The following is a 26,202-nucleotide window of genomic DNA, read 5'->3' as shown; positions in this document are numbered from 1 at the left end:
GTCCCTTCTCGGACCTTCTTCTGACATGCTGGGTGGAGAAGGTCCTGGTTTTATATTTGTCTTCAGCAGGAATCCTTTGTGAAGCCCGCCAAGGCTACAGTGTGTCTGTGAGGACAGTAAACAGGGGAGGACTCTGAAACTCTGCTGTTCTTTGCCTTCTGGTGTGCATGCCTGGACCATTTCCAACTGGGGGGCTACCACCACTGTATTGCTCTCCTCTGAAAAGTGCACAGAACTACCATAAATCACCAATGTAATTATAGATCAAATACTTCAACCCAAAAAACAGACAGACACAATAACAGCCACGCACCCTTAAGAAGATAACCAGCTCTTTACGGCTATTTATTCAAAGATTACAGGTACATAGAAATAACTCATAAAACTAACATGGACATAAATCACAGAAGAAGTAAAGAAGTCAAAGAAAGAATACATCACCGTGAGCGTATTATCATTCCTCATCTCGCCCATTTGCGGCTGGAAGACCCCGGGGACAGCCAGGACGAGAGTGCCACAGCTCACAGGAAGGCCAGACGGAGCGTCCTTCTCTGGCTGAAGTCTCACCTGACCCCTCCAGGTTTCCGCCTATATAGGCACTCCAAAAAAAGGAGTTAATTCTCGAACCTTCTGAAATTGCACCTGCGCAGTTGAGGAACAGCCGTCGGTTGCCAGCTGGGTCAATCGAGAGCTCCCCCCAAGGAACGCAGGGCCTCCCTACTATAAAAACATGCTCCACGGAGAACAGTAGCAAGTCATAACAACATTAGCTTTTCCCAGCAGAAATGGCCTTGACTGCATACCAAGTTTGAAAAAGCATGTTTGTCTCAGCACTGTGAATCTAACACTTCAGCAAAATGTGTGCAGCCTTTCACTGCGGAGTGAAGTAAATATCCAAAATGGCTGCGAGTGCTCCCAGAATGCATTGTGCCTATGCCATTTTGAACTAAGCATAAATTAAGCAGAACATTCCACCCTTTGGATATTTATCTTCCGTAGCCAGGTGGCACTGGAACTGGTCTTTGAAACCTACGAAATGTTAAAACTAAATTGGGAATACATTGAAGACAACAACAACAAGCAATTATAATGGACAATATAATAAAAATGCAAGCAAAAATATAACGTAGTGTACCCCCAATATCAGGTATCCATGAAAATAATCAATCCCACCAGCTTCTGTTTTGATCTTGAGATACTTGAGAAAATGGGATCCCTCAAACCTCTAATATGACTTTCATTGGATTGTGAGTGGTCACACAAATTGAAGCAACACATACCTTCAAAGGCATTACAACCTAAATTATGTTTCAGCAATTAGTAATCAACAGCAGCTCTGTTCTGCTAAGTAGCTTTTCTAATAACTTGACTATCAAGGAGTAATTCCTCTAGAGCTTTCGAAGTATGATTAAGACTTTTAACTACTAAACACGCTAATTTCATCAAAGATTTGTAACCTACAGCAGCTAAACCCCAAACACCTACTAGTGAAAGAGTTAATGCTAAAACCTCAGTTTTTGATAGTAAATGTACATGTGAATCACAGTCAGGAGATAATCCCATAGATTCAAAGGTTGACCTTTTACCTCGAGTTATCGCTGAGTGTAAAGGGAACATCATTAGTCCTAATCGAGTCAAAACACATGGACCTCCAGAAATGTTAGCTGGAATATAAGTATATGTAATGTTACCACATGAAAAGAGCCATTCTGTTTCAAATGCTACCATCTCTAATTAGAGCTCACACACTTGGCAGCATTACTACAAATCAAAGGCCTTAACATACGCACAGCTAACTTTGGTGTGCGCATTCCTTTTGTCTCAAAATATATTATGCTCCTGCTTGCCCAACCCTGCTGCCCCAACAATTCATAAATCATTTTCCTGGCTACATGCAATGTAGTAATTTTGGAAAAGTCTAAACATCTCTGGTTAAAGCAATTCAGTGGGAAGGGCAAAACATTTAGTTTTTTCACAGATTAATCTCAAAATGCATTTAAGAATCAGGTTTCAACATGTTGGCATTCAAGTGCCGTTTCACACAGCTGTTTGTGGTGCATGATGTCACAGTCCACAACCCATTGTCCGCAGTCCTTTAGACAAGAAAGGCAAAACATATCAACAAGGTCATTACAACCGTCGACTGAATCATTTGAATGTGCAGCATCAAATGTTTGACAATATGCCAAGTCTGCACCGTGACAGTTCTGGAAAAGTTATTACTTTGTTGGACACTTCTCGCAGGTTGCAGAACAAATGTCCTCACGCTTCACGCACGTTAGTAGCATTGAGTGCGGTACAGGACAGGTTCAAAGTTCACATTGCACCTCGCAGTGACCCGCTTTCTCTGAGGATGCGTCTGCTTGACTGATCAGTGTCACCCGGCAATTGCACACGTCTACCCCCCAATCATGGCACGCTACTGTCTTGGTTATTTGCCTAGGCAAAATACAAACAGAAATGTTAAGATTTCATCAAAAGGTACACTATCAGTGTTATCTACTTTAGGATGTCATCAAAACTTCAATATCAGCGCTGTCCACCCCTTACCTTAACACCACCCCCGCCTTCAGAAGTCTCATCAGGTAACTACACACTTTATCATATCATTGCTACCGCAATTATTTGTCACCCTCCTGCATGTTACTGGGGGCTTATTTGCACTCAACCATACGGGGTGTAACTGCCTAGTCACAAACTAATTTGTGCAATGCGATCATAGTTGGTTAATGGTACCTCAGACTGATCTGTGATTTTACAATAGCCATATAATAAGTACCCAGGTCGCACTTCTCAATGGATCAATGCTTTTCTTTGTCACCAAAGCGATCACGAATGCCAGGCGCCAGGCGCCAACTTGCTGCCAGTGTTTCATGATCTTGATTTAGGTTGCCCTGCTGGCATCACTCCATTTTTCAAAGGTAAAGTCTTTCAGTCCAATACCGCCTGCAGTTGCACAAGCAGCTTTGTTTATCTTTTCTCCAGTTCTCCATACAGGCAGTGTCTTTAAAGCCTCTGGTTTTCCACTTATTAGTTTCCCAAAGGGTGTCTGCTGGTTTCTTGGGCCGCCCCTTTGAGAGCGATAGTCTGAGTCAGTTCCTTTAGTTGCTTCAACAAATCATTCATTCTTGCACTAAGCCGTGAGGCTTCTGGATCATGGCTAATGTGCCGTGTTCATGTTATACTCCAAAGCCCCGCTCTGCATGTTGTCTCTTGCAAAACGGCTACCTTTGTCAGTTTTTTGCTTCCATCTGGAACGCCATAATGTCTTTGTCAGTTATTCCAGCCCTGGCAATGTAGCTTGCATTTTGCTGGCTGTGTATTTTCACTCCTTAAAGCGCTTAGAGGTTTCTTCTCCAGTGCACAGCGCTTTACTTCACTTCACATCACATGGGGTGCTGAGATGCAGCTTGCACGGCAATGTCTCTTGAAATGGGCAGCTGTCTTTTCTTAGCCCATTCACAGGTGCACAGTTTTCCCAAATGTTCAAATGCGTGATGCTCCCAGCCTGCCATCTGCATGCAGCATTTCTTTTTCTTCCAGTGTTGATACTGGGCAAATTCCTTACTTCTGATCAGCTCTGTTATTGCATGCCAGTGTCAGAAAGCATGCGTACATCAGAATGTGTAAGGTAGATTGCGCTCTTTTTCATCTCCTCACTCACAGCAATTATTGCCTTCAGTTCAGTTTCAGCATTCTGGCTTCCACCTCTTCCTTTGCTCATTAACAGTGTCTCTCACAGGATGGAATGCGACTGCTTGATCATTGTTTATCATTCCTGTGCACATGGCAGCGTCATACGCATGCAGCAAGCTTGTCTCTTTGCTCTTAGGCCTATAACTGTTAAACTGGGGCGGCTTCAATGGAAGCCACTCGTTTCAGACAGTTCATCCAGATTAACTGTTTTCTGCGCTGCTCCAGCAACTCATAAAAAGCTCCCATATCTGCCAGCTTCTGTAAACACCATTTTACTGAACAGGAGCGCGGCATTCTGCTTTCCTCACTTCTTCCACTCATAGCCATTTCACGCAGCCAGCCCATGACAGGAATTTCTGTGCAAGTTATCTTCAAGCCACAAGCTCTGCACAGCAACACTCTTATTTTCAAAAGAGGCACCTTTTCTTGTCATCAGATTCAACTCCATGTAATTCTGCAAATCTGCAAAGTGTTTTTTAGCCTGTTTAAAAGCAGGCTGCTGATCAATGTCCCATTTAAAGGCATACATTTTTCTTTTTCCTCGTAACCTTGTAGTTTGGCTTCACAAACTCACTCCAATGCAATGTGCGATCTTTAAAAAGAACCCTCAACCCACTGAATCTTTGTGCTGTCTTATCACACACAGATTTTCCATTCTGTTGTACCATTGCCAGAATGTAACCACTTATTTCAGTGCATTTAAAACATGTCATGTGTAGTGCAGCTCCCTGCACGTTTTCTGCAAGAGCAACCCACACTCTATATTGCTTGTGGGCTGTTAATGTGTCAACAACATTATCACTATATATCACAATCAACTTGTCCTTGTCTTGTGTAAAACATACATCCCTTAATAGCAACAGTACTTTGGCCATTGGCAACAATCCCATGGCATAGTGTGGGAACAGTCAAAATACTCTAGGGGCAATTTAGAAAATATAAATTGTCTTTTCCCCCCAAACCGTTGCAAACTGATTCTGCAATTTCAAATCAATACACAAAAATCGAAAATTCAAATGCCATTCACTCACTTTTTTTTATCAAGTGAGTTTCTCACCCCTTGCAAACATGGCACAGCTAAAATGCAATGCAGGCACTTTTTTAGTGTGTTCCTTTAAACAGAATGCACCACCAGCACATGGAATTTACAGTTTACAAAAACAAACCCTTTAGGCTTTCAACACTGATGTTACTCTTTCTCCTAAACACGGCTCATTTCCACGTTATCTTCAGGAATGTGAACACTTCAAAAGCATACATTATAAGAAAGACGCAACTTCGCCTCCTTATATTACAGCCCCCCACTCGCTAGCACACTGGGGCTGAGTCACAATGTTTAAACACTAGTCACAATTTGCCTGTCAAATACTTTCAACTTTTTCTTTCTCTGCCCTCATGCCAAAATAGAGCAAGCTTTCACTTTGTAATCCAAATTACAACTTTGTCAAGGGAAACCGCATTAAAAAAAAATTCTTTCCTAATTGAACATAAATCTTTCTTCACCATTCATCGGAGCACTGTGAACATAGCCATTTTCCCGCTTTGCTCATTGCTTTTCGGCTCCCTGGCTTCGTTCCCAAGCAGTAAGTCAGCCACGACTGATTTACTGACGGGGAAAGATCTCAACCACACATGCTATCGGCCGCGGCAGGCCGACACAAAAGTGCTGTCTATTGGCTGTCTCAGAGCTGCAGTGAGACGACCAAGGAAAGGCTACAGCCTGCTCTTCATTCTGCACTGCATTCTCTCACACAATTGTCATTTCACAGCAAGGGAAAAAAAAACAGCTTAACAGTTCAACACTCGCTGCCCAATTACTTTCGCTTGCAAGATAACCGAAGCCTGTCTGCATTCAAACAGAATATTTGGATCACTTCATCACAAATAACCCTGCTCACAGCACCATAATGTATTGCTCTCCTCTGAAAAGTACACAGAACTACCATAAATCACCAATGCAATTATAGAGCAAATTCTTCAACCCAAAAAACAGACAGACACAATAACTCACAGCAACGCACCCTTTAGAAGATAATCAGCTCTTTAGGGCTATTTATTCAAAGATTACAGGTACATAGAAATAACTCATAAAACTAACATGGACATAAATCGCAGAAGAAGTAAAAAAGTCAAAGAAAGAATACATCACCGTGAGCGTATTATCATTCCTCATCTCGCCCATTTGCGGCTCGAAGACCCCGGGGACAGCCAGGACGAGAGTGCCACAGCTCACAGGAAGGCCAGACGGAGCATCCTTCTCTGGCTGAAGTCTCACCTGACCCCTCCAGGTTTCCGCCTATATAGGCACTCCAAAAAAAGGAGTTAATTCTCAAACCTTCTGGAATTGCACCTGCGCAGTTGAGGAACAGCCGTCAGTTGCCAGCTGGGTCAATCGAGAGCTCCCCCCAAGGACCGCAGGGCCTCCCTGCTCTAAAAACATGCTCCACGGAGAACAGTAGCAAGTCATAACATTAGCTTTTCCCAGCAGAAATGGCCTTGACTGCATACCAAGTTTGAAAAAGCATGTTTGTCTCAGCACTGTGAATCTAACACTTCAGCAAAATGTGTGCAGCCTTTCACTGCGGAGTGAAGTAAATATCCAACATGGCTGCGAGCGCTCCCAGAATGCATTGCGCCTGCACCATTTTGAACTAAGCATAAATTAAGCAGAACCACCCATAGTTTGAATGGTGCATGGGTGCTGATTGGCTAAGTTCCTGCATACGAGGCATGGATCCTGAGGCTGTAGACAAGCCGACATCTGGAACAGAAGAATCGACGAGGAGGAAGAGAAGAGATGTCCACATCCACTTCCAGATGACCGGAATTGCCCTCTGAGCAATCACTGCTGTCTGACCACTTATTCCAAGGGTCAGGAAAACTCCAAAGAGTATGACTCTCTCTTTTAGACTTGTGGGACCAATCAGTCTTGAGACGCCCTGCATTTATAGCCATCCCACAACAAGCTGTGACCTTCATGGGCTGCAAACCGCCAATACCCTGGGACCTATCCCCACTGTGGAGTACATCGTTTTCTGAAGATCGAATCCTCCCGAAACTTTGGTGGGCTCCTTCTGGGCCTCCAGAGGCAGGATTGCACTCCTTGAGGTCACCTCACAGAGTGCTGGAACAAGAAAGCGAGATGAATCAATCAGGCGGTAATGGTGCTTCACTGGTGTCTTGAAAAGGGTGCCAAAAGCACAGAACCCTTTAGTATCCTTTTTTTCTGAAACCTCTTCACTGGAATGCGGATGCGAGATCCATTCCAGTGTCTCTTCTTTCGTCTGCGTGACCAAGAATTCGGTGACCTGGTCAGATGCTGCTGCTGCATCATTGGGGCATCGTGCTGCAACTCCTTCACTGCTAAGGTACTGTGAGACTCGTGGTAGCGCTTATCTAGAGTTGCTTTGCTGCTCCTGTGTTGCTGGAGTGCTAATTTGTGTGTTTGGGGGTTTTCACATACACATTCACCCAGGCCTAACGCCTGTGTGCCTACAGGGAGCCTTCTCCGACGTCCCTGACCCTTTTTTCAACAAAGATTGTTAATTACTTGTGTATGGAAGGCATGGCATCAACAGTAAGACTTGACACAAGTTACCACAGTTCAAGGATGTTTATTAAACTTCAACAAGGGTATGATAAACGCCTATCTAATCCTAAATCTACAGATGGGAGCAAGCTACGACCATCAAATAATAACGCAGTCCTACTGGGGTTTTTGTCAAATACAAAGGGTCTATACTAAAAAAACCTATTGCCAATCCTTACCTCTGAGTGTGGGGTAGTTTTTATGAAAATTAAGAAGTGTTCACAAAATGATATGTCAGGATGTTCAGGCCGTTGGCTCCGTTCCCCACGTTTTCAGCAAAGGACAGGGCGATTCACGCAAGTGTATCGCAATCTCTGGCTTCTTCGGCACGAGGATACAGTTCAATCACTAGCATCAGGGATTTCTGTGCTCAAGTCTCTTTACTAATCAAAGTCTCTTGATTCAGAGGGCCTGATGTACAAAAACAAATGAAGAGTTTTTTTCTTCTCATAAGCGTTCAATTCAGGCGATCCACTCTTCACCCCGGATCTCCCTCAGCCGGGCTCAGATCCCTTTATACGATGTTCAGAGAATATTTTTTCTCAGGTGACTCACTTTTTACACCGGAATCCCCTAAGCCGGGCTCTGATCGTTCTATACAATGTACATTACTTTGCATCCCCCTCTTCCGGGCTCAGATCCCCTTTTAGACAATTAGTCTCCCTCAGCCGGGCTCGGACCAATTTCCTTGAGTTACAACTATCGACTTTTGAATGTGCACAGGATTAAGCTTGACTCGTTGCAGGACCACTTGAATTTCACAATTCCTTTTTACTACAACATCTTTCAGTTGGATACCTGACAAGAGACCTTTGAATGAGCACCCATGCGGCACCGGACCACTCTGTTTAAGGTATCTGTCTTAGCTTCAAAAGTTGTCACTCATCTGCTGATTATTCACGTTGCTCGTCACATATGTTTCACACACTGTTCTCTTCTGATTTCTCTATACAATGTTGCTGCTTGCAACCTTGCCGCTAACGCAGCCCGGTCTGGTATAAGTCTCTGGCGCTGCTTTGTTATAGGAGCCAAGGACAGTACCACAGCAGCAAACACTTCTCCCTGCCTTGGCCATTAATGCTGGAGAGCTCTGGCTACCTCCGACACACAATGCAGGTGTATTCAGCTTTAATTCCAGGTGTTATGTTTCTTATTCTCGAAGGCTCTTGAAAGTAACAGTCTTTATCTGAAAAGGTCAAGGGCTCTTCCCCCTTGCAATCCTCTTCAGTCTTGCTGTCTATCTCCTCATGTTATACTGCCATCTTTGAACTGCTGCTTCCTTGTGTTCTTTGCCTTGCTCAGAGTGTGCTTTCGTGCTACACCTTTTATCCATGTGGGGGAAGTGTGATGGAAGTCAGGTGTGTGTAATTATCAGTAATTGCCTGACTCTGCCTGACGATTGAGTTGGGACATGTCAGGTATAAAGCGCGGGTGTTAGTCCGTTTTCTCTGACAGAGAGCTGTACATGAGAACGTGTTTGTGTCGGGAAACGGAGGGGATTGAGTTCCTAAGTATCCTACATGGTAGCATGGGGAAAAGGTGTTACAGGAAAGGGGATACCGCGTCTAGCCGTCCGGTGTCCCACTTCTTCTCCCCGAAAACCCCTCATCCAGGTGATCCTCCCGCACTGGTTCACCCCCAGGAACTGGATCCAATAGCGATGGCCGTGTCCTGGCCACCTGGATGACCGATCCCTGGGGACTAGCTGGTGAGACACCTTCAGGTTTCTCACACTTGCTACAGAAGACTTCCTCTGGCAGCCTTGGACTTTCTACAGCCTGTGCCTTACCTGTTCTGCCCTCCAATCTGTCTCTGTAACACTCATAACTAGATTGGGCTGGACGTCTAAAGGGTTAGGCCGCCAAGGCATACAATAAGCACTGTCACATAGCAATTTGCTATACAATTGTGTAAGTTTGCTAATTAAATTGGCACTTGTGTAGCTCAGCTAACTAATTAAATTACCTTGTTCAATGAAAGCATAGCTCACCTGGCATTCCTCTATTGTACTTTGGGCTCCTTACACCCTCTTTTATCTGTTTACTGCAAGGGCAAAGAGACTAATGGGAGATAGTGGAGAGGATTTCTGCTGCACTATTAAAATTGCCAAAGTCCTGTGTGGGAGTGCTAGGCAAGAGACATTGGGCTTCATTAAGAATCTGGCGGTAGCCGTGCCAAAAAAATTGACAGGCTGCCGCCGGACCCGAAATACCATTCCGCCTCCGTGATTGCCGGAATCACAGGGGCATTACAAACCCAGCAACCCAGTAATTCCGGAGGCGGAATTCCGTAAATCCCCATGTCCATGGAGTCCCATCCATGGGGATGGGGACAATGGAAACACTGGTTCAATTTCTGCCTGCAGGCAGGTTGCGTTACTTCCGCCTGGTCAGACCTGGCGGGAGTGACACCGCCCGCCTGCAAAACTCGGAATCAGCCGGTCCAGAAACAACGGTGGTGGTGGATTTACCACCACCGTTGTTTCCGGACCGGCTGACTCCTAATGAGCCCCATTCTCTCTTTTATCAAATAATTGCAAACTAGAAGTAATTTGGATTATACTTTTATTAAGCTATCTATAACCTGTCTGGCAAAGACAGTTCTGCAATTCCCTTTCTAAAAATTTAAAGTTGTTAAATAAGGATGCCGCCCAAGTTGTGTTGAGGCCCTATGAGATTTAGATACAATGACTTAAACTTTACTTAAAAATGTGTAGACAATACATTATTGCGACGCTGCATTTTCAGAGCCTTTTTATCATCTATGCAGCTAACCTTTACATTTTACAGACACTACTTGCACTAATGTATTACTTCAGAGGTACATAGAAATGTTGCAATCTTCCTAATGTTTTGTCTTTGGTACACATAACATTGGTGACATTTAAAATATTCGTACAAAATTGCTAATCAAATAAGTTTGTTTGCTAATCAAGAATATTTTAATCAGAAAATTCTGCTAATCCATTTTTGAAAACTAATTTATGCCTTGGCCTCTGTGAAATAATTACAAGTATTTACCTGTTTTATGCTGGTTTAGTTTCATCCATCTATACCTGAAACAGGTATTCTGAAAGTTATTACAAAAGTGATATGACACCCTGCGCTATTTATGAAGCAACCCCTGACTTCAACATGGCGGCGCTATTTACGAGACAGCGCCTGACTCCAACATGGCTGTTCTTCCGAACCGCTGTATTGTCAACAGCGGTCTAGTTGTTAACACCCAGAATGCACCGCTGCTAACCGCCCGGTGTATTGGTCCCGCAGTATATCAACGCGTTGATGCCGGAAGAAGACGCGTTGCTACTCTCCAAGGAGCCTGCAAATGCTTTGTGAGTCCGTGTGAGGGAATTCTTCGCCCAAATTCTTGACTTACCCTTTTGCTCCTGTGTGTGGTTGTTTTGTGTCAGTGTGCAAGTTCAGGCTTCACCTTTTAACATTGTTTTCTCTATTAGAACGTTTGGGCTTTGTTAGTTTCTTCGATCTGCTTGAAACAACTGAAACCTCAGAGACCTCTCGAGTCTGATACTCGCCAGTTCTATCTTCGGCTGCGGGAGTCTTCCCTTCCCGATATTCTTTCGGGTAGGCTATTCGCTATTTTCTTCTGGTAGGGTATTTTATTATTTAGTGGCAGGTTTAGAGATTCCTGTATAATTATGTTTCTTCTATAGATCTGGCACGGCCTTTCATCTCACCAAGAACTGACATTGTTAGAGCGAGTCCGGTTGCTTCCAGGTAGACTTCTTGCGTTTAACTACCTTTCCTGGATTTACTCTGTGTTGTGCCTTTAGAATCGATTGATAGTATTTGTAACCTGACTTACTTTCCTGATCTAGTATTCCGTTCCAACCAGGATATCATCAACACTCTTTCTAACACCACTCTTACTTCCTGCCCGTTGGTAAGAATCCAGACCTTGAATTTTCATTTCCCATCTCTGCTAGTTTGTAATCTAATCACTCTAATCTCCTCTTTTTCACCAGTCATTCTGACATCACCGGTCAGGATCAGAAACTCTAAAGCTACATCCGTTCTACACCAGACTGCCGGGATAATACATCTTGATCACTGGGACATCCCAAGGAGCCTACGCACCCTAGCAGCTCCTCAGGGTTTTATTCCCCGTGAGGGTTTCCCTGCGATTCTCCCGGGGATCAAGCTTATTGCCGCGTCGCCTCGGGAGTCTCAGGGGGATTCTACATTCATCTAGAAGACGATCCCACTTCCAGCCTGGTTATATAAGGCTGGAAGTGACATCCATCCTCAGCTCTTCAATACTCAGGTGAGATACCTATGTGTTTGACTTTGTCTTAGTGGGGACACTAATGTTTGCAGAATTGTAAAATATTTAATTATTCTTAACAGTTAGTAACGCCTGAAGAAAGGGAAATAGTGATAGCAACCATTTGTCCCTAGTAAGATTCAGATTCATAGGTTGAAGGATGGATCCACAACAGCAACAGATCCAACAACTAATTACTGCCGTTCAATCTCTCACGAACGAAGTTCAGCAGTTAAAACAGGGGAATACTTCCCTGAGACAGCAGCAACAAAAGGCGGCTCAACAGATTGCTCAACAAGCTGCTGTGTCTCGTATTGCTCATTGTTCAGAAGTTCCGCCCGGGCCTCTTCCGGGCGGACAATTTGATGGGAATCCACATAAAGTAAAAGAATTTTTAGATGCTTGTGCTGTACAGTTCACATTCAAAGCTAAATTTGTTCATACCGATCGAGACCGAGTAGGCTATATGGTTTCCCAAATGATAGGACCAGCATTAGCCTGGGCTACCCCTCTGATTACTAATAACAACCCCATTTTGGATTCCCATCAAGCCTTTTGTAATAGCATACGTACTATGTTTGGTCACCAAGAGATTCAAGTAGCTTCACAAGAGCATATTTTGGTCTTTAAGCAGGGTAATCTAGGCATTCTAGCCTATATTACAAAATATAAGCAAATGGCTAGTGAGACCACATGGTGGGACGATGCACAAGTCACAATTTTTCGAAGAGGACTTTCAGAGGATCTTAAGGACGAGGTGTATCGAGTACCACGTCCCACTACCCTCACCGAATTCATAGCATTAGTCATGCAGATTGACTACAGGATGAAGGAAAGGATGGCAGAGAGGAAAAAAGGAAGATTGACAAGAACCTCTTTCATTCCTGCACCCTCCAAGTCTCAGACCACCGATGAGCCTATGCAATTGGGTTCAGCTACTCGAGGACCGTTAAGTATGGAGGAAAGAAGTCGCAGGCGAAACCTAGGATTATGTATGTATTGTGGTGCGAACACCCACTCTGTTCAGGAATGCCCAATTGCACCTATTCGGCGGTCGGGAAACGCCAACGCCCGGTCGTAAGGGGAACCACGATCCAGGAACCCAAATCTGAATCAGGTTCCTCACAAAAATCATATTCATCCTATTGTACCAACCACTCAACTTCCAACATGCTGGTTCTCAAAGTATCCTTTACCATCGGGAGCCTTATCTTACACGACATTCCCGCTTTGATCAATAGTGGGGCTGCTGGAAATTTCGTGGACAATCACTGGGCCGCTTCTCAAAACATCCAACGATCCTCTAAAAGGGAACCCATCCCTGTTGAAAGCGTGGATGGTAGTCCGCTGATTTCTGGACCCATCAAGGATCAGACAAACTCACGTTTAATGTCCATTGCATCTCATCAAGAAATTCTAACTTTGGGCATTATTAGAGCAGCTCATCATCCTGTAATCCTGGGGTTACCCTGGCTCAAAACACAACCCGTTTATCAACTGGACAGCTGGTTCTTTCTTTCTAGGGTCAGAGTTCTGTCTGGCTCATTGCATAGGTAGCCACCAGAGGGTATCCATCGAATCAGCACCTGTAGAAATAGACACAATAGGGGTACATTCTCTTAATCAGATTGTTGTAATTCCGGAAGTCCATCAACAATATCAGGAGGTGTTTTCTGCTTCTGAATACAATCAATTGCCCCCTCATAGGAGGGATGACTTTGCGATTGAATTAATACCAGACCAACCTCTACCGTTTGGACAAATGTATATGTTATCCAACAACGAGAAAGAAGTGCTTCGAGAATACCGTCGCACCAATTTGATGAATGGTCTGATAACTGAGTCTACATCGCCAGCTTCCGCCTCCTTATTTTTTGTATCAAAGAACAACTCTGACGAACTGCGTCCCTGTATTGACTTCCGTGGCCTGAATAAAATTACCATCCCGGATAAATATCCGATGCCGTTAATTACAGATATTCTGGAAGCTGTAAAAGGGGCCACAATCTACACAAAGTTAGACTTAAAGGGAGCATATCATCTGATCTGTATAAGATCTGGAGATGAATGGAAGACAGCATTTAGAACACCTTTTGGACATTTTCAGTATAGGGTCATGCCGTTCGGGCTGTCTAACGCCCCAGCAGTATTTCAACGCTTTATGGATCACCTGTTTGCAGACCTTCGCTTACACTGCATGGTTGTCTATCTTGACGACATATTGGTTTTTTCATCCTCCATGCAGGAGCATATACTACATGTACAAGAGGTACTTCGGCGTTTACAGCAAAATCACTTGTTCTGTAAACCAGAGAAGTGTACTTTCCATCAGCCTGAGGTAACATATCTGGGGTATGTTCTATCAGCCAGGGGGATATCAATGGATCCTGAGAAAGTTTCAGCTGTACGGGACTGGCCTACTCCTACCTCAGGAAAAGATATACAACGGTTCATTGGGTTTGCAAACTTCTACCGGAGGTTTATACCTGAATTTTCAAGACTAACCCAATCTCTTACCAGTCTTTTAAAGAAAGGAGCAATTTTTGTCTGGTCTTCGACAGTTGACCAAGCCTTCTGTGATCTGAAGAAATTGTTTACCTCAGCCCCCATTCTTCTAACTCCAAACCAAGACCGAAGGTTCATTGTGGAGACTGATGCCTCTCAATACACTTTAGGAGCGGTCCTTTTGCAGAATGATGATCTTGATCAAGAACGTCCAGTGGCCTTCCTCTCTAAAACCCTTCAGCCCTCCGAGTTAAATTATACAGTATTAGAAAAAGAGCTCCTCACCATCAAACGTGCCTTTGAAGAATGGCGACATTTACTTTTAGGAGCTAAATTTCCTGTTGAAGTCCGGACAGACCATCACAACCTTCGGATACTGCGGTATGCCCAGACTTGTAATAGTCGGCAGGCACGATGGGCTCATTTTTTTTTCGCCATTCAAGATTACGTTCTCTTTCATTCCCGGGAGGGATAATTTAAGGGCAGATGCTCTGTCCCGCAAGGAACATCCTCCCAGCAGCCTATTCAGGTCGAAACCCATATTTCCCTTGACAGGTATGGAAATAGCTTCTGCTCCTGACTTCATAACTCATCTTAGATCTCAATCTAATCCTGCAGGGAAGAAACTACTTTCACGCCCAAACAAGTTGGCTCTGATTAAGGAGGATGGTTGTTATTTCCTTGGCCATAAAGCATACATTCCTACTCATCCTCTCCAAAAGGAAGTTCTGGATATGTGTCATCAATCCAAGACGGCGGGTAATTGTGGATTCACTTCCACTTTGGAACTAATTTCACATTATTTTTGGTGGCCTACATTACAAAGGGACTCCAAGGAATATGTGGGGTCATGGTCAGTTTGTCTTCAGACCAAAGTACCGAGACAATCTCCTCTAGGGGAACTGGTTCGGATGCCCTTACCATCCCGTCCGTGGCAAATAATCTCTATGGATTTTATTGTAGATTTGCCTCAATCTCAAGGATACTCCACTATAATGGTCACCATTGACACTTTAACGAAATTGGCACATTTTGTTCCCTTGGTTAGAATACCAACTGCTTCACAGATGGCGCGTTTCGAGGGGATTGGGTCCTCTGACGTATTCCATATATATGACAGTAATCACCACAGCTGTGCTGCTTCGGAAAATCTTCGGCTCCTGCGCCGATGATGTCGATACGTCGCCCTCGAAGACCTCCTCCGATGGCCGACGTCACTGGATGTTATAAGTAGGACGCACGACGCCCATAGCCTCAGTTCCGTTTTTTCCGTGAACGTGTTCACTTCGGGAATCTCGGCGCACCTCGACTCTTTGGAGTTTGTTGCTTTCTGGGTTCTTCGAACCTGTTTGTGAAATATTTCTTCGTGAAGATGTCTACCTCGTCTTCCACACCGTGTCCGGGCTTTAAGAAGTGCGGGGACTGTGGGTCCAAGATGTCGGTCACGGACTCGCACGACGCTTGCCTCTGGTGCCTCGGGGAGGCCCATGACACGGATGACTGTGTCGACTGCCAGTCGCTCACGTCGAAAGCCTTGCGGGAGCGCAAGAAGTTATCGGTAGGTAAGGTGTCCAAGCCCCGGAAGTCGAGGTCTGCGGGGCTTTCGACGGACGACTCGAGGGGCGACTCTCCGTGTCGTCGTCGGAAGTCCAGTGGGTCTCGGTCCCGGAGTCGGTCTCGCCACTCCTCTGCCTCTTCGAGGCACTCCCAGAAGCGCCGTCATCGGTCACCTTCCCCGTCCTCATCCGAGGACTCCGCCCGTCGGCGGGTCACTTACCCCACCAAGCATGCGACACTGGAGGAATGGGCTTCCTTCGGGAAGAAAATGTTGGCGATTCTCTAATCGCAGGGCACTGGTCCAGCCACGCCTCCGAGTGGGGTCGGTCGTGATCAGCCGAGAGACACCGCTCACACGCCTTCGGGCTCGGGTGGTCGTCCCGATTCACGGGAAAGGTCCCGCTCAGACAAGGGCAATCGTTCTCGGCATGCCCGGTCCAGGTCCCGGTCCTCGACACGCTCAAGACCGCGTGAACCTGTGAAGTCTTCGAGGAAGACATCGACGCCTGTGGCGCCGAGGTCGTCGACGGACTCTCTCGAGGCTCCACCTCCGAGGAAGTAATCGATGCCGTCGGCGCCCAGGATGTCGAGGGACACGCTCGGGGCTCTGCCTTTGAGGCCTGTGTCGACGCCGTCGATGCTGTCGGCGCTGCGTCTGTCGCCGACGCCGATTCTCTCAACACCGGCGCCGATTCACTCGACGCCTTTCGGGGCTGTGTTGACGGGGGTACCCCGTGGCTCGGGGGAACCACCTAGGAAAGGCTCTGGCCAAGGTCAAGCATGGCTTTGGTTCCAGTTCTGTGCCTTCTTACCGCCATCTGGAGTTAATTTCAGAGGTGGATGAGGGCTCCGATGATGGCATGGTGCCTGACACGGTGCCTGACGAGATTCTCTCGGGCCATAGCCAGTTTGAGGACCTGAGGCAGTCCCTGCATGATGCTCGTGGGCTGGACACCTCTCCAGAGGTGGAGTTTTGTAGGCCTGAGCCTGGCACTCATGCAGATTCTTCGTACCGGCGCCTTATGTCACGGGTCACCGAGTACTTGGGATGGTCTGCTCCCCCAGGGGAGTTTGTTCAGGATGACCTTACGGATATCCTCGACATTGGTCCACCAACTGACCCGGTACTGCCATTTCATATGGCTCTACAGAGGAGGGTGGCGGCGGCTTGGACTGCTCCGGAGAGTCTCCCGGCAGTGAGCAAGTCTTTGCCGTGAAAATACCACCCAGCCAGTAGTGACCCCTGCTACTTATCCAAGCACCCTACTCCGGAGAGTTTGGTGGTGCAAGCGGCTACGGCCCCGGCAAAGCAGGCGTCGTACCCTACCATCCCTCCTGATAGGGACAACAATCGTTTTGACGGCTGGGCGAAGAAAGTGTTTTCTGCAGGGGGTATGGCGCTTCAGGCGGCCAACTCCATTTGTGCCTTGTCTCGTTTTACGCACACTCTGTGGAACTGTGTTTCCTTGGCAGCTGTATATATTCCCGAAGGGGATGAACGGGATAGTTTCCTTGCCATGGTTCAGGATGGCAAGGATGCCATGTGTGAGGCCGTTCATTCTGGTTTGGACATGGCAGATTGCGTCAGCCGGTCCATGGCGGCGAGCACCGTGATACACAGGTTTGCATGGTTGCGGAAGTCGGGGTTTGTTCCTGATGTGCAGGCCCGGCTGCTCAACATGCTCTTTGACGGGGAACATCTTTTTGGCAGCAAGGCTGACGAGAGCCTTGAGAGGTTTCAGTCCTCAAAAGCTGCAGCGAAGTCGTTGGGCGCAGCAGTTCGACAACCTACGCCTTTTCATCCTAGGGGACATCAATGGAGGGGAGGTTCCTTTCCTTATTACTCATCCTTTGGTAAAGCGAGAGGAGCTGCCAATCAAAGGGGCTACCGTAGGAGTGCCAGAGGTGGTAAATAAGGTACTCGAGGTGGCAAGGCCGCTCGGGCTGTTGCCTCTTTGCCCTCAGGCAACACCACAGCCGCTTCAGCTCAGTCATGAGTCCATGTCCCATGGTTCGCCGGTTGGGGGAAGGCTGGTGCAGCATCTTGCAGAGTGCCGCGCCATTACTTTGGATGTGTGGGTTCTGGAGATCATCAGAAGCTACTGTCTTCTTTTCCGGCAGAGGCCTCAAGACAATCCACCGGGGAATCTCTCTTTGAAGAGTCCGGATTCGCTCCTTGCGCAGGAAATTCAATCCCTGCTAGAGAAAGGCGCCATAGAACTGGTGCCTGTAGTGGAGAGAAACAAGGGATGGTATTCCCCTTATTTTTTGATTTTCAAGAAAGACAGGGGATTGAGACCCTCATGGACTTGCGCGGTTTGAACAAACTCCTCAGGAAGGACAAGTTCAAGATGGTTACTCTTTCTCAAGTCCTTCAGGCCCTTCAACTTCAGGACTGGTTGGTGTCTCTCGACCTCAAGGACGCTTATTTTCATGTGCCAACCCTTCCGAAGCACAAGAGGTACCTGAGGTTTGCAGTTGGCGACCCGCACTTTCAGTTTCGGGTCCTGCCGTTCGGATTGACCTCCGCCCCGATGGTCTTCTCCAAGCTCATGGTAGTGGTGGCAGAGCACCTCAGGAAAGGGGGGATTCACGTCTACCCCTAACTGGACGATTGGTTGATCAGGGCGCGCTCTCCTGAGCAAGTCCTGGATCATCTGTCAGTCTGCCACTCCCTCCACAAGCTGGGCTTCTCCCTCAACTTAAAGAAGTCCCATTTGACACCTACTCAGAGGCTTCAGTACATTGGAGCAGTGCTCGACACATCCCTGGGGCAGTGTTTTCCTCCCCAGGTGAGGGCTCATCACATTCAGCAGATGGTGCACAAGTTTCAACTTGCCCAGACACTCCCAGCGTTCGAGTTCTTGAGACTGCTTGGCCTCATGGCATCCTGCATTCTTCTGGTGCCAGAGGCCAGGTTGCGGATGAGATGTTTGCAATGGGCACTCCAGCACCAGTGGTCTCAGTCCTCCGGCAGGATGTCGGACCCTGTTCAGGTGCCGTCTTCGGTCACCCGGGACCTTCTGTGGTGGGCCGACTAAGGCAATCTGATGAGGGGGGCTCCATTTTGGCTGCCCTGGCCGGAGGTGACGATCGTGACTGATGCATCCCTCACAGGATGGGGAGCTCATGCCAACGAGTTGACAGTCAGTGGTCGTTGGTCTCTGTTGGAGTCGACTCCATATCAATCTGTTGGAGCTGAGGGCCGTCAGGCTAGCCCTGAAGGCTTTTCTGTCGACTGTGCGAGGAAAGAATGTCCTGGTCCTGACGGACAACATGGTGGCCATGCACTACCTCAACAAAAAGGGGGGGGCAGGGTCACTTCCTCTGTGCAGGGAGGCGATGCAGCTCTGGTTCTGGGCAATCCAGCAGGAAGTTTCGATCTCGGCAGTTCATCTGGCAGGAGACGAAAACGAGACGGCGGACGCTCTGAGCAGGCAGAGCACGATCTCTCACGAGTGGGAGTTGGCTCAGGAGATTCTCCTGGAGATCTTCGCCCATTGGGGGACCCCTCAAGTGGATCTCTTTGTCTTCAGTGTCAACCGGAAGTGCGAGAGGTTCTGCTCGCTGTAACTTCCTTCAAAAGGAGTCTTAGGAGACACGTTCGTGGTGGATTGGTCATTCCCACTGCTGTACGCGTTTCCTCCAGTCCCCATCATCCCGCAAGTACTGCAGAGGTTATGGACGTTCGGTTCCCGGATGATCCTCATTGCTCTGGCGTGGGCCCGGAGGACATGGTACCCGGACCTTCTCGACTTGTCCATCTGTCCTCCACCTCGTCTTCCAAACCGAGACGATCTGCTCTCACGGGAGGGGGGGTCAGGTTCTCCATCCAGAGGTCAGGTCCCTCAACCTTCACGCTTGGTTTCTGAAAGGTTGAGGTATAAGGATTGGGACCTCCCTGAAGACGTAATGGAGGTGTTGCTTTCGGCCAGAAGGCCCACAACAAAGTCTCTGTACTGTTGCCGTTGGAGAAAGTTCTGCGACTGGTGCAGAGTTAAGAATGTGGATCCTTTTGCATGTGAAATTCCCATGATTCTGTCTTTTTTGCTTTCTTTGGCCCACAGGGGCATTCAAGTGGGTACCATTAAAGGCTACCTGGCGGCGCTGTCCATATTTAAGTGCTCGTCTGAAGAGTGTTCCTATTTTAAAATTCCTTTAATTTCTCAGTTTCTGAAAGGGCTCACTAATGTGTTCCCTCCGTCGCCTTTCCAGGTGCCCGGTTGGGATTTGAACCTTGTTCTCAAGTTTCTGATGGGTGCTCCGTTTGAGCCTTTGCATACATGCCCTTTGAGACTGTTAACTCTTAAAACTGTATTTTTGGTTGCGGTCACTTCCGCTCGCAGAGTGAGTGAGTTACAGGCACTTTCAGTTAAGCCACCCTTCACTGTGTTTCATAAGGACAGGGTTGTCCTTAGAGTTCGTCCTTCTTTTCTTCCGAAGGTGGTATCGGAGTTTCATTTAGGCCAGAAGGTTGTTCTTGCGGCATTTTATCCTCCTCCACATCCTGGTAAGGAAGAGGAGAGGCTCCATAGGCTTGATCTAGGAGAGCGTTAAGCTTTTATATTTCACGCATGTCCCGGGTCAGAGTGGACGATCAGCTCTTCATTGGTTATGCTGGAAAACGTTTGGGACAGGCTGTGACGTAACAGACTTTGTCTCGCTGGATTATTTTGGCTATCTCTGAGTGTTACCGCTTGGCGGGTAAGGACCCACCGGTCGGCTTACGGGCCCATTCTACCAGGGGTATGGCTGCCTCTACTGCCCTTCAGTGGGGTGTTCCTATTCGAAACATCTGTGATGCAGCCACCTGGGCTTCGTTACATACTTTTGTACGTCACTTTTCCCTCTATTCCATCCGGGGGCAGGATCTGGCCTTTGGCAAGGCGGTCCTTTACTCCGCAATTTGATTGGGCATGCTAAATTTCTGTTTTCTAAATTCTTTTCCCACCTCCTTGCATTGGTACTGCTTTGGGAGTCTGTCATAGATATGGAATACGTCGGAGGACCCAATCCCCTCGAAGAATAAGTTACTCTCTTACCTGGTAACGTTCTTTCGATGGGATGGTCCGACGAGGTATTCCATATCGCTCCCTCCCTACCTTCCCTGCTAAAGAATTTCTTATGCAATTGCAGCTTACGTTTCCGCAAGGCTTTGTGTGTCAGACTGGCAGAAGACTGGTGGCACACGTTCTGGGAAAAAAACTACAACTGAGGCTACGGGCGTTATGCGTCCTACTTATAACATCCAGTGACGTCGGCCGTCGGAGGAGGTCCTCGAGGGCGGCGTATCGACGTCATCGACGCAGGACGCAGACGCCAGAAGCAGCACAGCTGTGGTGATTACTGTCATAGATATGGAATACGTCGTCGGACCATCCCATCGAAAGAACGTTACCAGGTAAGAGAGTAACTTGCTCATCTTCATCAAACATATTTTTTCCATCCGTGGATTACCAGAAACAATCATCTCAGACAGAAGACCACAATACACCTCTCAATATTGGAAACTGGTCTGTCGATCCCTTGGCATCTCCCGAGCTCTTAGCTCCGGATACCATCCCCAATCTAACGGTGAAACAGAAAGACTAAATCAGACGTTAGAAGGGTATCTCAGGATGATTGGAAGGATCTTTTACCTCTGGCCGAATTTGCGTATAATAATTCATATTATTCGGCCATTCAGACCTCACCATTTCAGCGCACTTTTGGGTTCAATCCTACATCTTTTCCTACTATGGGAAAGTCTGATACAAAGTATCCGGACCTTAATACACTAGTGGACCAGATCAAGCAAGGACATCGCTCAGCGGTAATCGCCCTACAGCACTCACAGAAGAAAAGAAAATTGTTCGCGGATCGTCATCAAACTCCTGCTCCAATAATCAAGCCCGGTGATTGGGTGTGGTTGTCTTCACGATTTTTACCTAAGCATTTAGTACCCTCTAAACTCTCTCCCCGATTTTTCGGCCCATTCCGGGTCATTGCTGCCATAGGTTCTGCTGCTTTATGCTGGTTTTGTTTCATCCATCTATACCTGAAACAGGTATTCTGAAAGTTATTACAAAAGTTTTACTTACCTTTGACTTGCATACTGCCATTTTAAAAGTATTACAAAAGTGATTTACTTACTGTAAAGATTGCATTAGTTGTTCTCAAGTTAGTTATTGTGTGTTATAGTACATATCTTTCTGAAGAATTACTTTACCTTAGTGTATATATATATAAAATAAACCATTATTTGTATATCACCTTTGACGTGTCTGTGTTTCTTTGGCCTATGTGTACAGACTACTGCCCTTTCTCCTTTCTAAGATAAGACTGGCTGCTCGGTCATTGCTATCAACAAAACTTTGTGGTTCAGGCCTATAATAAGAGTTGGAGCTCTGTGTCCCAAGTGTGAGTGTTCACAAGTCCTGCAATTGGTGGACTTTTGTAAAAACTCCCTATCATCTACCGCTGTTTTTTTTATTCAAACAAATGTGTACTCTGTATATAGATGCAGTATAATATGAGGTGTTGACTATAGGAAAGCAAACATTGAGCATTGTTTATTTTTATTTTTATTTTATTTATTTTTCATTTTTATGTTCATATATTGCATCCCGTTTGAGTGAGGAGGGCATGGAGCTCTGAAATGAACGCAAATGGGGATATTTGCCTAAAAATATCTCATTTAGAAAACTAGTCACGTGGATCTGAATTATCCTCATCTGTACCTTTTTTTTTCAGTATCCGGCTTGGAATTTTCCTAAGGCGCTACCCGATGGCCAGGCAATTTGTGGTTGTATATATGGTAAGTTGGTTACAATAAAAGTGTACAGAATGGAGGACAGGACAATCCCAGGGAAAGAATTTCATGTTGACTTGTATTCACTCGATTTGGGTGGTAGTTCAAGATTTCCAATTTTAATAAATGGAAGGGGAATTTTTCCATTTTGCTTAGTATGAGTGTTTTCAAGGTAACCTTGCACAACATCAGATGAAGCATTTTCAGACTTTCTCAACTGCACTTGTTGGTGTATCCTTTAAATTGCATTCTCAGAAATGAAATTACATTTGCCCCTCAATGTAAATGTTTACAAGACAGCCTGCTGAAGGGCATCAATAATCCCATAAATGCCCAATATGAGTTTCTTTGAAGCATTTTAAATGAAGATATGAAAATCTATCTTATCATACAGTGTAATATAAGGCCAGAAGTAGGTTCTTCTGATGCAGTCATGCGCAGTAGAGACTGCCCGCTTCGCCACCACTAGAGAGAGTTGTTGCCTTAGGTATTATATTACAGAACGTGTTAACACACTGAAAATCTCTCTCCTCATGCACTTTGGCACATGTAAACAGGCTTTCACGTCTAGTAAAATAATAAAAGAACTTGCATTCATGGAGTCAAAGGTCTTGCCCTTCAATTTTGTACAGTGTTGTGTTTAGTGCCTCAAAAAAACGTACTTTGCGTGTTAGTCTTCATATATTGCTTTAGTTGACATTTGATTGTAGGTTGGCAAGCTAGTGTGTTGTATGGCTTATGATTCTTAGCGTTGGCCTATCAATTCGTTCATACAGTATTTTTCTAGTTGTGGGAATATGTATACTATCACTTCCTATATTTATTTAGTTCCGGATTGTGATTGTTGCACTTAATGTTAATTAGTTTGCTAGGTTGATTAGCTGTCATTTCAGTGTCAGCATCTTTTTTTTCTTTGCATCGCTTAGACATGTTGATATGCGCACATTAGCTTCATTAGAATCTTTTATGTAAAGTTTAAAGTGTTTTATTGAATTTCTTTGTCTTGTGACATTGAGTATTTGAATACTTGTCTCTTAGAACATGTCTTCTGTATCCTTTCTATTTCTCACAGACGGAGAGTTGTATACTAGTTGCCACTGGTTATTTTCTGACACTGTATTTCATCCTTTTTTGCTTTTTCACCTTCCAGTTATTTTTCTTCTGTGCCATTTTCCTCTTTTATTTTCTTTATTCAATCATTTTCACTTCCTTCTTTACTGACCTATTTTCATGTTTGTCTTGTTTGCTTATCTTTTTAGTTTTTATTTTGCCTTTTTTATGTTACATGTTTGCGCGTTGCAAAACAAGCAAAAAAATGAATGTTAAAGTAGTTTACCTTTACATTTTTAAAACTACTTGAGCAGCCAACCCCGCATGGGGAAATCGTCTATGGCCACAAAGTAGTATCTTCTCCTTTCAAAGATGGCTGATGTCGCCTCAGAAGCGACCCTCCTGACTCCCAGCACATAACGGAATCAGATGAGCACACCCGCGTCAGAGCGCAATGATTGCACATTCGCTGCACTTCCTATCCAGCCCCCTGCAAGCCAGCAGGTGAAGTCATCCCGTTATGATGGTCTGATCAAAGGCCTATCGCATATCCTGGCTGCACTTGACAAGCCCTCCCAAACAGTCATAGTCACCCACTCATGATGTATGCTGCAGCTGATGCCAACCTCCGCTGCTACCCCAGGCCGCCCTGTTGTACATCATCCTGCCTCCGTGCTCTGGTAAGCCCCACTGGGCCCCCGCTACTGCCTCTGCAGCCCCAGCCTCCTCCAGTTCAGTCAACAGCTATCTACTCTGCCCACCAGCAGTGGTATGCACGCCATGAGCCCTACCAGCTACAGGCCATGCACCAAAACCTGCTTGTGCCCCTCTTCCACCTGTAACGAAGGCATGGTATCAAGAATAGACAGACACAAGTGATCACAATTCAAGGGTGTTTATTAAACTGTATAGGTAGGGTAGAAAACGCCTTGTCTAAACCTAAACCTAAGATGGGAGCAAGCTACAACCATCAAATCAAAATAAGGCAGTTATAGTAGTGCCTTGTCAAAATAAAAAGGCCTATATTAAGAAAAACCTATTGTCAATCCTTACTCTAAATCCAAAAGAGCATGGGATAGGGCTCACAAGAAAAATAGAAGTGTTCGCAAATAATATTTTTTTTGTATTTTTATTGTTCTTTATATAGCGCCTTTATCCAAAGCACTTTACATAAGAGATCAACAGTACATCAGAACAGTAGAGAAAAACATGGATCAGGTACAGGTAACATGGATTGCATAGGAGATCAACAGGGTTCCATATGTTAATATCCCCGCAAAAATATCGCAATACAAAAATATTGCCATATTTTTGCGGCAATATTTACCCATGGACCCTGCGGGGTACACCCCGCAACCCTGCATTCTTTTAAAATATGCGGAGGTCACCCCCGCAACCCGCGCTCCCACAAATTATCCCCCGAAAAATATCGCCTATGTGAGACAAACGGCCATATGTACAGAAATATTTTTGGTGGGGATATTTTGTAGAGATACCATCAACAGTACATAAGAACAGTGGAGCAAAACATGGATCAGGTACAGGCGGTAACAATTAATCAGGGTACTGAAGCAGGTGAGTTTTTAAGGAGGAACGGAATAGAGAGTAAGAAGTAATAGATCGAAGGGACAGAGGGAGCAAGTTCCAGTGAATAAAGGCGAGGAGCTGAAAGGAGTGAAAGCGGGATTTAGCGCAGGGAGGACGGGCAACGGTCAGTCTAAAGAGATCCGAGGAGCCGAAAGAACGAGAGGGAGAGTAGAATGAAAGGATGGATGCAAGATAGTCAGGGGCCAGTCCGTATGGAGATTTGAACACTAGTCAAAGAAAGTTGTATTTAAGTTGAGAGTGGAAAGACAACCAACCAAGTGAGACAAGAGAAGAAGAAATCGAGTCACAATAAGAAAGAACAAAAAGTGAGCGAGTGGCTGAATGATAGATAGATAGATTTAAGAGGAGCAAGGCGCGAGTGAGGAAGACCAAAGAAGGTGACAGAACAGTAGAAAAGTCGAAAGAAGATTAAAGACGAGATGAGAAGTTTTGAGGCATGGAAAGTAAGGAAAGGGCAGACTTTGCGAATGTTGTAGAGATGGAATCGACAGGCGCGGGATGTGAGAGAGATATGGTGGGCAAAGGAAAGGTTAGAGTCAAAGTAGATGCCGAGATTGCGGGCTGTAGGGGAGATGGATATGCTGGAAGGGAGAAAGGACATGAATGGGAGAGGAGACTGTGTTGGGAGACTTTTTGCGGGAAAGAATAAGACTTAGGCCTTACCGGCATTCAAAGTGAGAAAGTGGGAGGTCATCCAGGATTTGATAGCAGACAGGCAAGTTGAGAGAGTAGAGTGAATGTCAGGCGTGAAAGAGGTGAACGAAAGAAAGAGCTGAGTCATCAGCATAGAAGTGGTGAGATAGTCCAAAAGAGGAGATTATGGGGGCGAGGAAAGATGTATATAAGGAGAATAGAAAGGGACCAAGTACTGATCCTTGAGGAACACCATGATTTAGGGGGAGAGGTAAAGAGGTGTTGTCACCCCAGGAGACGGCGAAAGTCCGGTTGGATAGGTAAGAGGAGAACCACAATAGAACAGAGCCACGAAAGCCAAAGGAGGAGAGAGAGTTCAGAAGCAGAGAGAGTGATCAACGGTGTCAAAAGCAGCAGATAAGTTGAGAAGAATAAGGACAGAGGATTGCTTAGAATAACGAGCTGTGAGAAGAGAGTTAATTACACAAGG

At 45.9% G+C, this 26,202-nt stretch overlaps 1 protein-coding gene across 5 annotated transcripts in view; it reads left to right on the top strand.

Moving 5' to 3' along the window:
• GOLGA5 (golgin A5) overlaps nt 1-26,202 on the top strand; it is an 800,028-nt gene that overhangs the window by 659,413 nt on the left and 114,413 nt on the right. For all 5 annotated transcript variants that reach the window (XM_069637743.1, XM_069637746.1, XM_069637745.1 and 2 more), the window contains one exon: nt 22,364-22,427. In XM_069637743.1, coding sequence (XP_069493844.1) covers nt 22,364-22,427 — 64 coding nt within the window. The remainder of the gene's footprint in view (nt 1-22,363; nt 22,428-26,202) is intronic.

The sequence above is a fragment of the Ambystoma mexicanum genome, chromosome 14 (assembly GCF_040938575.1).
Source record: "Ambystoma mexicanum isolate Mex_15411 chromosome 14, UKY_AmexF1_1, whole genome shotgun sequence".
NCBI classification, from domain to species: Eukaryota; Metazoa; Chordata; class Amphibia; order Caudata; family Ambystomatidae; genus Ambystoma; species Ambystoma mexicanum.
This window is presented reverse-complemented; position numbering and strand designations above follow the sequence as displayed.